Source organism: Prenolepis imparis, unplaced genomic scaffold (genome assembly GCF_030444845.1).
Source record: "Prenolepis imparis isolate NDT839.2.m4 unplaced genomic scaffold, iyPreImpa1.0 SCAF_10, whole genome shotgun sequence".
In the NCBI taxonomy this organism is placed as follows: domain Eukaryota; kingdom Metazoa; phylum Arthropoda; class Insecta; order Hymenoptera; family Formicidae; genus Prenolepis; species Prenolepis imparis.
The window spans coordinates 9300910-9315016 of NW_028141168.1; the positions used below are offsets into that span (position 1 = coordinate 9300910).

The 14107-nt window shown below is 32.3% G+C and overlaps 3 protein-coding genes across 5 annotated transcripts in view; 2 read left to right on the forward strand and 1 right to left on the reverse strand.

Moving 5' to 3' along the window:
* Sfl (N-deacetylase and N-sulfotransferase sfl) overlaps nucleotides 1-4985 on the forward strand; it is a 193688-nt gene extending 188703 nt beyond the window's left edge. For both annotated transcript variants that reach the window (XM_083048112.1, XM_083048111.1), the window contains 4 exons: nucleotides 29-249; nucleotides 336-614; nucleotides 818-1115; nucleotides 1202-4985. In XM_083048112.1, coding sequence (XP_082904238.1) covers nucleotides 29-249; nucleotides 336-614; nucleotides 818-1115; nucleotides 1202-1312 — 909 coding nt within the window. In that variant the 3' untranslated portion in view covers nucleotides 1313-4985. The remainder of the gene's footprint in view (nucleotides 1-28; nucleotides 250-335; nucleotides 615-817; nucleotides 1116-1201) is intronic.
* Nucleotides 4986-5454: 469 nt separating this feature from the next.
* On the reverse strand, nucleotides 5455-8051 carry Amt2l (Amt-2-like protein). The gene is made up of 3 exons (XM_083047611.1): nucleotides 7332-8051; nucleotides 6185-6980; nucleotides 5455-5963 (listed from the first exon to the last, which is right to left on the reverse strand). Exons 1-3 carry the CDS (start codon nucleotides 8049-8051, stop codon nucleotides 5455-5457), a joined length of 2025 nt encoding a protein of 674 aa, XP_082903737.1.
* Nucleotides 8052-10107: 2056 nt separating this feature from the next.
* Nucleotides 10108-14107, forward strand: part of Mcu (mitochondrial calcium uniporter) — a 57862-nt gene continuing 53862 nt past the window's right edge. Inside the window, exon 1 of one of the 2 annotated variants that reach the window (XM_083048923.1) lies at nucleotides 10108-10396. In XM_083048923.1, coding sequence (XP_082905049.1) covers nucleotides 10289-10396 — 108 coding nt within the window. In that variant the 5' untranslated portion in view covers nucleotides 10108-10288. The remainder of the gene's footprint in view (nucleotides 10397-14107) is intronic. The other variant, XM_083048925.1, reaches the window with a different exon arrangement.

Here is a 14107-nt window from a genome sequence, read left to right on the forward strand (position 1 = left end):
AACATCAAGTTTTTATTATTTGTTACAGAATCCCTGCGACGATCAGAGACATCAAAAGATTTGGTCTCGTAATAAAACTTGCGATCAATTGCCGCGATTTCTAGTGATCGGACCTCAAAAAACCGGCACCACGGCATTATACACGTTTCTGTCTATTCATCCAGCAATAAGCAGCAATCTACCGAGTCCCGACACTTTTGAAGAGATACAGTTTTTCAATGGAAAGAATTATTACAAAGGTCTCGATTGGTAAGCGAACAATCGGGGAAATATTGATTCTATCTATTATTGGATATAAAGAACAGGAATATATGATTCTCACATTATTTTTTCAGGTACATGAGCTTTTTTCCGGCGTCGAAAAATGAGAGTTCTCGATATCTGTTTGAGAAATCTGCTACTTATTTCGATGGAGAGTTAGTACCTCGGAGGACCCATGCGCTTCTTCCGAAAGCTAAACTAATCACTATATTGTTGTCTCCAGCCAGACGTGCTTATTCATGGTACCAGCATACCAGAGTGCACGGAGATCCGATAGCGAACAATTACTCCTTCCATGAAGTCATTACGGCAAGCGATTCCGCGCCGAAACCCTTGCGGGACCTTAGAAATAGGTAATAATTGAACAATAGCCTAAGAGATATATTCGCCTAATAATATATGTATATATAAATGAATGCTATTTACTAGAGCGTTCGAAGGTTAACGAGCAGATTAGCATTGAGATTATAGGATTTTCGTACTGTCAATATATGAAATAAAATATTACATATATTTTTTGTTAAATTTTTCAACACGATATTGCACTTAATTGCAGGTGTCTGAATCCTGGAAAATACGCCCAGCATTTAGAGAGGTGGTTATCGTTTTATTTACCGCAGCAATTACACATCATCGATGGCGAACAATTACGGCAAAATCCCGTGGAAACTCTGCACGAATTGCAACGATTTTTGAAAATAACACCAGCGTTCAATTATTCTTCGCATCTGAGATACGATCCGAAAAAGGGTTTCTTTTGCCAAGTAACCAATGAAGACCGTACTAAATGTCTAGGCAAAAGTAAAGGTCGCCAGTATCCACCGATGGAAGATAGATCGTACAAATTATTACAGGTAAAGTTCCTGTAAAGTATTTTTTATTCGGTATGCGTATATGATAGATGTGACATGTGTTATTTTAAACGCTGTATCTTTTGCAGAGATATTATTTATCTCACAACACGGCTCTGGTGAAATTATTAAAGCGACTTGGGTCCAGAACTATCCCGCAGTGGCTGAAGGAAGATCTCACCGACACTGTGATGACCTAGCAAACGCCAATTACGTGAAACTCTAGAGTTTCCCGGCTACTCGCTTCCGCTGTCAGCGAAATACATCGTTTGCTAATGGAAGACCTGTAAATTAATTGTACATTCGAAACTCCACTGGATTTTACATTTAATAGAAGAAAGACCATGACTGGCCTATCTCAGTGGACTGGCCTAATTTAATTGGAGGGAGTTTGTAAAAGCTAGTCACTAAGAGGCTTTATGAAGCCACAGTTGTAATTGTCGATCATTGTTAAGCTAAAACAATATTATTAATAGATTATTATTTTTTTAATTTTATTACTATTATATTATTACACAGTACAACAGACAAAATAATTATTTTCATTAGTAAATTATAGATAGATGAGTATCTTTATTGCATACTAATAGCAATTGTGCGTTTCCATTACATCGAAATTTTTTTCCCCAAATTTAAAGGTTTGCCACTTTAAACCATTTTTAAGGATAAATCTGGCTTTATTTCGAAACATAATTTTAAAGTAATGACATAAATAAATCAATATAATAGCTGGATTGGCCCTATATTATATAATATAATACAGCTTTATTATATAATATTCATATATAACATATATAATATATATTGTATATATATAATATTTTATATATATATTATATATTATATATGTATATTTTATATATAATATATGCAGTATATATTATGATATATAATATAATGACTCTAACAATGGCTCAAAGTGATCAATCTTCAAATTTGAAAAGAAGAATTAAAATTTTGATGCAATAGAAACAAACAATTGGTACTATGGTGTGCTATAGAAGCAGCTACCTCTATCATAATATACTAACGGAACTTAATAATTATCAAAAAAGTTTGATTTTGTTGTACTGTGTTATTATTATTATCATCATTATCATCGTTACCGTATCGTATAAATGAGAGATTTTAAGAGTGTATAGCTCACTGGTGCCATTGCTCATTTCAGCAATTGTGATTAGGCGCCTTTCGACCTATTTATCAATGCATAAGTTGGGCCAAGAAAAAGCCGACTAATGCAATTATTTTGCATTCGGCTTGAAATTCATTTAAAAAAGAAAGATATCTTACAAAAAAATGTTATGGACTTGTTTTAGCAAATTTGTGATATAAAGACAAAGAAAAATTTATATAACAGAAGACAAAATATATCCAAAAACTAGAAATTTATAAAAAAAAATCTGAGTAAATAAATTTTTACTACAATATCAAACGTGATATATGCGTGTTGTGTACAAATTATATCGAAGAAGACTCTTCAACTATAAACGCAATATTTTAGAAAATTAAAATTCCATTTCCTCAATGTTAGACTTATCCAAATCATTTTTGAGAATCGTTTTGAGAAATATATACTTTTCATGTGTAAAGATCATTGAATTGTACTGGTTGGTTTATTTTTTATCAGGCGATTCATCGATTGTTTTTTTCGCATTAATCGCCGGATCATTCATGCGAGCATAGAATTTCAGGGCAGAGCTTTTTTTTCTTGAACCCATTAACTTTCAGGGATACAGTGTATGTTAAGTCACGTTGCATATTTAATATCGATGATGATGGCGATAATGACGAGAAGTCTGTATATTTTGACAATACTATTCTTGGTACCGACGATATGGAAAAGCCAACAAAAGGTGTGTGATCGCGTCCGTTTGTATATTGATGTAACAACGCATTATTTTGACGTTAAATGTATTATAAAAAAGAAGAATTCGAAATGGGCAGATCAGACGTATCCGAGATGAATTTCAAAGTTTGCCGATTTCGGATGCGATGGCGAACGCTTGCAATAATCAACGCTATCAGAGTCGAAACTCATGCGAATATTAGATTGATAAACATGAAAAACTACGCAGACTACCTGCTGACAAGTTATATATGGAATTATGCATGTGTCGAGATTTTAAAATTTGTCACGTGTTGTACTTGAATAAATCATGGATTTGAAAAGTGTTGTAAAGAATAGTACTAGGTCTGATCTTTCAGCTTAAGTCCAAATAATGTATAACAATTTTTCAAGATTACTTATCGGTATATTTTTTTCACTTTCGATATATATGAATAGCAGAATACTTGTGTATATGTGTGTGTGTGTGTGTGTGTGCGCGTGTGTGTGTGCGTGTGTGTGTATCCAGTTGCTCGTTTTGGAGTGATGTTCATGCAAAATATCTATTTTATTGTACCTCAAAAGAACAGATTGAAAATCAGTCCAACGAGATTTTGCTGATTGAGAAGAATGCTATGAGATCTAATTTATATTGCATATATTTTTTTTGTTATTTATTGGTCATATATTCGTATGTATATTATCTCCAATGCGAACTATATGTACAAATATTTTTAATAATACTGACTGTGTATTTATGACTATCTAATTGTACATTGTAAAGAGTTTATGTGTGGAATTTTGAGAATTTGATGAGATAGTTACTTGTATTATAATACATGCTTGCCGCACTTTTTATATTGAAAAGTGTATTAATATTGTATGGCCCATTAGGAAAAAAGTCTTGGTCCAAGACGAGCAATCTAAGATCAAGTGAAGAAAACATATTTCATTGCAGTTTTAGTATCGTAACAGTTATTTAACATTACGTATGTTTCTGGTGATTTTGTTTGATGATCTCTGATCGGATGAGTTACACACATGGATCATGTTAGATAATTTTTCTATATATAAATCTTTTGTTACGTTTGTATGATTTATTTTCATTTTTATACTGCCGTTGAAACTATGCCATAACGTTTAACAAATCATGTGTACAAAGTTTATTATTAATATTATAATAGTAGTTGCTAATAAAAAGGAGATAATATCAATTGATTGATCTGTTTTTATCGAATCGTGCCATTTTACCAGTGTTGTATATATGATTATGATTATATCATCGTATCATGTTGGATTTTTAGAGTCAATATCCTTAATTTTTTTTGGCGGTAGCAACGACTGTCCGGCTTGCTACTACCTGACAATAACCTGACGGCAAACAGAGGTAGATGATAATCCCGCGAAATTTATCAGAATCGCACAGAAATGTAAGCAGGACCAACATCTAGCATTATCTCATCATTGATTTCACGTTTCCTATAATTATCTTTTCTATTTCTTTTTTACATATAAATTTTATGACCTTTTTCTATCTTTCTATTTTATATATTCTGTATAGCTTTTTTTATTTTTCTATTTTCTGAAATTTTCGCGTATTGACATATGATTAAATATAATAAAATTATATACATCGTCTTAGTATCGAATTATATATACATGTTGAAAATTTATATAATATATAAGAACTGGAATATATATTCATTTTGTTATTGTTTTACAGTTTTATATAAAATATTGATGATTATAATCAATGATAGTATACTGCTAACTGCTTCCAAATTTCGTGGGTGCAATCGTTTGCGTATAAATAAACGCACAGAAATAACGAGCATTCTGTAAATATTTTGTTCCAATAGAGACTGTCATGCAGAAAGAAAAATGCCATCGTACGAATGAAGAAAACTGCGCGTAGAATGTATGTACGATACTTTAAGATACATGAACTTTAATTATTTAACTTATAATTATTCTATTGTAAAATATTGTAATAATTGTATGAATAGCTCATAAGTTCTAATAAAAGAAGCACTGAAAATTCTAGACTAGACAGTTTTGTAACAATGACAGGTATTGAAAAATGCTATACAATATATAATACATTTTTTCTAGTACACACTCGCATACTTAGAATATCATATTTTCCTTAATTTTAATATAATTTTATTTATAATTTTTTTTATATGATTATACACACTCGATTTCTTTTATTCTCTTTTCAGGTACATCTAACATATATCTCTCTTGCTATTCTGTATATTAATGTCATCCTAAACATAGAGTTAGAATAATTTAGGTATAACACACATGTGCAGAAGCAGTTATATTCCTTGTGTGCGAAACTATTTTCTTATTAAAGCTACATACAATATTCTCTGAATGTCAGTTCCAAGGAAGCTAAGTCCTTTGATAACTTTACCATGTCGACATTGCATGAAGCTATCTACCGCGCGCGTGAAACAAATTTTATTAGCAAGGAACATGATTACTTTATGCTATAAATTAATGAATCATTGTTTATTGCAATATCCTTTGTGGATATTCGCGCGCGTTCAAATCTGGTGTCTTTTCAAAGATAGTGTCTTCATCGCACGAATCACTGGATGAAGAATCTACACGTTTCGGTTCCAAAACAATTTTCACGTCTTCTTTGACAAATTCGTGATATAAATTCATCAGTTTTACGGTTCTCCGAAGCTGATAATTCGATTCGTTCAAATCTTTCGGCTCTGCAGCTCTTGTATTAAAATTTTTCGTCAAAATTAAACTTTTATCACCAACATTCTGACTTTCAATTTTATGTTGAGCGTTACTTTCTTTGATTTCAAATTCTTTCGAGATCTCTTCGTCTATTTCTTCGATAGGATCTAAAATACATTTTATTTCTTTGCCAAGAAATTGTCTTCTTCCAGTTTCCAAAAGATCGTTATTGTTAATCGATTCACCAGTACCACCTTGGTCCTCTATCAACACAGGTGTAAACCCAGACAAAGTATGCACTTGTCTTGCTTTCTTTACTCTTGTTTCTATAAATATATAATTTCTCTTATCGAGGAGACTGTAAACTAATTATTGTTTACCTATCTTAAAGCTACAAGTCTGTAGATTGTGTTTTTAATTCCAATTTTATATCAGTTTTAAAATAATTATTAAAACATATTGTTTAAAAATACACAATAAATGGAAAGAAAGAGAGAGAATTAAATAAATCTGAGTAGTAACTTTATACTTTCCAAATTTTACAAACCTAGTACTTGAGCTTTTATAACATTATCATCAATTTTAACATTCACATTCGGTTTACTCTCGGTAGATCTCCCTTCTTCAAGTTTGTCTATCTCCGTTTGATACTTCCAAGATCTGGAACCAACATTTGGACCATGTTTCGTATCGGAAACCGAACTCGGTTGCAGATAGAAACATCCGCTATCAGGGAAGAAGAGTCTCTGCAGAAACGATCTCGGTGGACCTTTGCCGATGGCAACATTAGCTCGTACGTGATTCAAACATTCCGATCTGTTGCGAAGTATTCCGCAGCATTCCAGCATGCCAAAGACCAGCAACATCGCCGTACCAATCAGAGCCAATAATGCAACCAGGCAAATTAATTGCCAGGAGAAGCTCAATAATATCGTCACGGTATCCTCATCAGTGCTCGCAGCGCAGAGAGGAGCCAATAAACTGCCGAGAATCGCGCAAACAAGGTGTATAGCTATGATATTGCAGTAATCCTCCAAAGCGCTGCGGAAGACCTGTCTGGAGATCAAATAGAACGCGATACCACCCAGACAACCCAAGACAATAGCTATTTGCGGCGAATAATCGTTCGCTGCAGCTGATACTGTCACCACACCGGCAATTGTGCCTTGGACGCATCTCATCACCGTCCAATGATTGAAGGTTTCTTGGCTGAATATGAAATGCAGAGCGACGACTAACAGCGTGCACGAGGACGCGGCTAGTAAATTATTGACATACGCGTGCGATGGATCTTGCATATAGATTCGAAGTTTATCACGGTCGTACGTATTCATGCATAAGCCCTGTAAACGTGCAGAACATTGTACATCACTAAATAGTACAATTAGTTTTCATATAAATAGCGGTTTCTATTTATAGAATTCAAAGACCGATATTTACAAATCATTACGAAGAGCTCTCAAGTTTAAGAGTCGTGACAGTACTATGAAATTCAAAGTCTTCGTCTTCAAAGATTTAAGTTAATTAGTTTTCGTAATATAATCAGTGTGTTTAAAAAAAGGGCGATTTTGTATAATCTCCGAGTTTCATTATTATAGTATAGTTTATATTAATTGTCAAAAAATATCAAAAATAGTTTTTGTTAAATCTTGATGACAACTAAGAAATTCTATCCAGTCCGAAGAGATATTTACTTGAAGTCCGGCAAATATTAATAGCAGACCCCCGAAAACTGTCCCAGGAGAACCGACGGTGATACTCGCATCATCCAGATCTCTCAATATGAGCATTCTTCTGCCAAGGACGACACATCCAATCAGACCAGAAAATCCTCCGACGACGTGGATCACTCCAGCACCAGCGTAATCCTTGAAAGCGACCGCTCTTCCAGCCAATTCGTTCTCCGCCATCCATCCTTGGGTGGTCCAGGCCCAGTGAATCAACAACGGTTGTATCAGACCAGATAAGAGAATATTTATCAGCAGATATCCCACTGTGTGCATTCTGCCTACGATAACGCTGGTGCAAATCGCCGACGCGATCACCACCGCTTGCCAGCCGATGATCGCTTCATTCTTGTCGATCGTTGGATCACCGATCCAGTGACCTTCGCCGATCAAACCAGCCACATCGCCGTTGTAAGCGACGAGGAAACCCGTGAGGAAGTACATAACGGTGACACAAGACAGATCGACCACATTTTGAAGAAGTATCAGATTAACGTTGTTGATCGGCACGCTGCCAATTTGCACGAGGACGAAGCCAACGCGCAACAGGATCGTCAGGACAAGACGAGTTAATGAGTTCCAGTGGAGATGCGTCGTTGGAACGGTGGTATAATTGTTGAACGAACGTGGATGAACGGCATAATCGTAATAGTTTTCGTAATAGTCATCTCTGGTGACGAATGACATTTTTTCCTCTAGAAATCAAATCTTTCATCTAGTTGTCACGTTATCACATCGTTCACCGTGGTCGAGATAAGTTTTAAAGTTCTATACATATTTCGCATACAAGGAGAGAGATATTTCTTGATAAAAAAAGGTTAATAAACTTAATAAAAACTTGAGCGAAGTGTATACATTTCGATTATCCGATGTTTTATTAAATCGATTAATAGATGTATATCGACGTGAAATTCCGGAGCTATTTGGTAACGATATGGACCCTGTATATAAGCAAAACTGTTGTACCAGAAAGACTCTTTTTGTTTCCTTTTTTATCTTAAATATATTTAGTATATTTTAACTGTACTTATATTTTAAGAATAATTATTTAAGAATAAAATATAATATATTTAAGAATATCATTAACTTTTATAATGTAAGAGAATATTTAAAAATATATCTAATTTAAGAGAATATCATATATTTTAAAATAATATATAATTATGTTTTAAAAAATCCAAATTTGCAATTTTTTGCAAAATTAATACTTTGTAGCCGCGGACTCTATACTGCGCATACATAAATTATGTATATTATATAAACGAATTTGTAGGCTCGTATCTGTTTGGTATAAAAATTATCTTTTTACAATATACTATCGAAATATACAAACGATAAATTTTTGTCTTCTCTAAATATAGTAACTCACATAATTTAAAAATGCGTTCTATAGGGTCCGCGAAGATATAGTGTCGATTTTTAATATTTTAAGACGAGCCAAAAATTCATCTTGTGTATATTTTAATAGTACATTGTTTGCAGAATATTTCGGTACCAAAGCAGACACCAGCGTACACACTCTTTTATTTAATATACATAATATAAGAATGCGCCGTATAGAGTCCGCGGCGATAATTTTACATGATACTTAATATTTTAAATAAAAGAATTTGTACGCTGGTGTCTGCTTGGTACGACAATATTCTACAAACAATGTACTGTCGAAATATACAAGTGATGAATTTTTGGCTCTTCTTAGAATTAATTATAATTGTAATATGTTTTAAATAATTTGGTATAGTTCTTTTAACTCAATTAATATTTTTGACAGTTATCAGCTGATTTCTGTCAAGAAGAGTATTATTCGCGCAAATTATATTATAACATATAATTTACAACATATTACTATTTTAATTTTTACAACATATTATTTTAAATATAATTATCAAATTAACGCTTTAATAACGCCTTATCTGCAATTAATATTTTTTGACAGAAATCAGCTGATTAAAGCGTTAATTTGCTAAATAAATTTTAAAATAATAATATGTTATAAAAGTTAAAATAATAATATGTTTTAAATAATATATGTTATAATTCCTTAAACTCGATTAATATTTTTGACAGAAATCAGCTAATTAAATCATTAATTTATAACATATTTCTATTTTAAAATTAAATAAGCAAATTAACGCTTTAATCAGCTGATTTCTGTCAAATAATATTAATCGAGTTTAAATAAACTTTATATTATTTTTTGTTAAATATCTTTTTAAAAATATTTCTTAAAAGTATTTGGTTTTATATAAAAATTCTTTTTCATATGAAATCGAGGAATGCCACACGTATAGTGTTGTTCTAGTATTTCTTAAAATATACAGTTAAAATGTACAAAATATTAAGATAAAAAGGTAAGGAAAGAGTAATTATACCCTATTAAATTAACATTTGATCAATTATCGTCTTTAAAATAGCGTTACATAAGAGTCTTTAATTTTCATACTTTTTATTATTATACATACAATATTATATGAAATGCTGTTATTATGTGAATCGAAATGTCGATCGAAAACTCGTAATATACGCATGATAGGAAGTATTAATATCAACAATATATATATCAATGATAAAACATCCGCGGATTTCGCTCCGGGAGAAGATGTTCTCCAGTCGCGCGTCAAATATTCCAAACGTGGCGCGAATTGTGACATTATGTCCTACTGGACCAATGCGCATCAAGTGTGGCGCGATGCGCATGTCTCGTCGCCGGCCACTGCAAGGTCGGGGTCTTGCTCGGGCTCGAGCGCGCGATGCCGCCCGTCAGCCGCGGGTAGCAGTTGCTCGAAGCCGGTCGTTAGTTCGCGTTGGTCTGCCCGAATACGGCGGCAGGCAGGTGTTGTTTCCGTGACTCGTGAGAGAGAGAGAGAGGCGAACGGTGGAGTGATCGAGCGATATAAAGTGCACCCAAATCTTTCAACGACGGAATGGCAGCGGTATCGTGCCGGGCGATATTCGTCGTGAGATGGTGCGAGATGAGCCGCGTGCTGACCGCCACATCCTGCCTGGCCGCGAGTACAAGAAGGTACCGAAAGGTGAGTCTGTTGACATACATGTAGGGGTACGAAAGGTCGCATCTGCGACGCCTTCTTTCGTGTGGCTCGCAGTGATAGGCGCATCAGTGATTTCGTAGAAACATTTTTCTCGGTCGGAACAGTAGAAGCGAGAAATATTACGCTTATCTCTATTTATTTTGTTTGAATATACAATTTCGTATTTGCCGAATTAGAGAGAGAGAGAGAGAGAGAGAGAGAGGCCGGGAGTGATATTATGCGCGTTGGGGATCAGGTATCACCCCATCCTACTCGTTAACAGCGACAGCTTTGTTATAATGTATGCAACGTTACTAGGTATATCCTGCTTCTCCCACTTTCATTCAAACGAACGTATCACTCTTCGATACGAGTCCCTCCTTCGCGTACAACTATTCACGGAATCTTTATCACACACGCGTCTTCCGAAACACGTCTTTAACACGACAATGTATTTCTCTCGCGGCTAAATCAACACAAACTCCTACAATACTGATAAAACCGGTATTCGTAAGATGAGATCATCAGATTCTAACGGGATAAAAAAAGAGTGATCCAAATACTTAAAAAAAATCTTATTTCTTTCCCTATACTCTTTCAAAAATTATTTGTTTGTAAAAGAAATTAGATGATTATTTTAAATCCAATTAGATAATTAAATTGTGTATATTAAAATATTTGATATGACAGAAGTGATTTTGCGAATTGTTAATTATTTCATTAAATCCATATAATCATGTAATTATCGGTTTTAATATTTATTGCAATTGTGTACATGATGATTTCAAATAGTTTTCTAATCGGGGTACTTTAAAGATACGTATAAAGCGAGATAACATGATACATAAGTAAACATATGTATGTACGTTCTTTTTATAGAATAATTAACGCGAAACATTCGTAATATGTATGTACTTGGAAAAATTTACTCTATTTTTTATCTAGATGTAATATTACAGTAAAGAAAATATTTGAGAAACTTTTCTAAAGATAAAGATATTTTTCTAAAGCTTTTTCACAGAAAATTGTTATATAACATCCAATTCAAAGAAGACTCCTACATTGGCTTTGTTGCAAATACATGCACTATAATTACAGACGGAGAAATATGAAAAAAAATTGGAATAAAAATATAAAAAGCCGTTTTTTTATAAAAAAAAAATACTAAAAAAATATTATGCTCATATAAATATTGAACAATCAAATTATTTTTATGCATTTTAAAGAAATGTAAATAATTCCATACTGCCTATTATTTTTCGAGCTTTCAAATTAAAATCGTGTGTAAAATTTCATACTGTTTTAGTATAATGTTATCATTCTTTTGGCTGCATGTGAAATATATGTGGTTATGAGATAAAAAGCAAATCCGCACGCATTTCGCGCATGTGTCCATGCGCGCTCTCCTTGCGCAGATTATATCCGCAGTACATCGGCATTAATCAGTGTGTAGTAATTGTGAAATAAAATAGAAAATAAAATTTTTAACTTTTCCATTTTACTTCATATTTTTTCAATATGAATATATTTCGCTGTTGTTAGTAATATATCCTGCAATATTTTTCTTGCAATCATAAAAATCATGCCATCATAAAACGTGAATATGATTTATTAAAATATAATAGTGCTATCTTTTATATATATAGCATATATGAAAAATATAATTTTTAATATATAAATTACCAAACGAGTTAATATTATCAAATATAATATAGTACACATGTATTAAATGTTTATTTTTTTTCATATAATTTAATGATTTTTGTCCGACATCTACTTTTAAAACTGGGGAGAGAATTTTTAATTTTTTATTTTGTTTATCTTTAATTTTTAACATTTTTAACGGTCTGCAAACATTGCGTTTTGATTTAAGGCCATCCAATTAATAGAATGTTTGTGACAATATTATACTTTAGTCCCGATATGGACATTGTAATTCCGATAATTTTGCCTGTTTTACAGGTTTTCGATATTTCCCAAACATGTTGCACATTGCACATTGCATTTCTTATACGAAAGCGAATTGCTATTTTCCGAGCTGCACTAAATGATCTCAGATCCATTTTCCACATTGTTACTAGAGAAATATTTTTCGTTGAAAAAAAATATCTATACATACATGAATCAAATAGCGTCGTACTTTAACACTATCCATCGCACTGATATTTCATCTGGCTAATAGCTACTGCTTTGGCGCACATGCGCGTATATTAAAGTGCATAACGAGAAATTTGCCGTGTCATGGCTAAAATGGGTAAGAAAATGGAGCAGTGGGCAAAATATAGGTCAAGTATATTGTATTGCTAAGGATATTGCGATTTAATCATGATAGAACATGCTGCTTTACATGCTGCTGTGCGAGAATTCTAAACACTCTCTATTCTGTAATTTACAAATGACTGTGCACAATTACTATTTGCAATCAGCAATATCTATTTTTTGAAATAGAATTTTTATTTAAGCGCGATTAATTAAATATACAGGAATAAAATTACTAGAATAATATAAATTAATTATATAAAATTTATATAGAATTTAGAAATAAATGAAATGAAATAAGGAATAAATTGAATTGAAAGTTACATTTATGCAGAAAATTATGACTGGAAATTGAACGTACATATATAATATTAACATATGAGAGGCATGAATTGCATGCAGATTGTTTCCTATTTTTTTTAATAGTCCCCAAAATTAATTAAAAATTAATCAAAAGTTTAAATTTATTAACCATTAAAAAATGGCCTAAAATATATAGAGATTTTAAAAGAAATATTTTAATGTAAACCAAAAATTTTGCTTTTGCATATGTTAGCTCGAATTTCTGTCAGTAATTTGGCCAGGATCCAGAATCCTGCAAGTGAAGTGTGCTATAACTCGAGAATTCCAAGATCTCAAAGCGCTTGTATGCATTGATGCGGCCTCGTTCGTGTCACATCTGCGGTTAAATGTCAAGAGAGATAAATCCGTCGCGGTATCTTGATATCTGCGCGGCATTTATAAATATTCAGAGTTACGAAAATATGTCACATTCCTCAACGTTATTACGTTTGATCGTGAAAATCGAGGTAGAAATGATTCAATTCGTTCATTTCGTCTTTGTAAAAAACCTTGTAAAAAACGATATCTTAGAATAATTATAAGATTTTCAAGAAGTTAACTTTTAACATTTACTAAAATTTTACACATGATTTTTATTCCGAGTTCCTCAAGTCATCGTGTCAAAAATGTAACTGATTTTTGCATCATTAAATTGATACGTGATCGAATTGAAAAACGATTCTTCAATCGACGAATTCAGTTTTGTAAAGCTCGAACGTGATAATTTTTTTTAATTAATAAAGAATTATTATGCAAGATTTAAAAATTTTGATAATAATATTCATTATTTTATTTTTTCTCTTTGTGTGAAATAATTCAGGAAAGAATCATAATAAAATATTGAGTCGATAGATATATGATTCGAAATAAAAGCATTGCTAAATGTATAAACCCTTTTCTGTTATCCTCTTCTTTCGTTTTATGATTTATTAGAAAAATTGTACGATAATTAAAATAATATATCAAAGGATTATTAAAAAATTGTTTAATAAAAAATTAGCGTTTTTTTTTCTTATGCTTGTTTTTCACTAGAGATGTTAAACGATGTCATAAATCCTATTAGAAATTCAGAGAGAACAGTTTAATTTCATGCAACGTTATGTAAGCACGTCA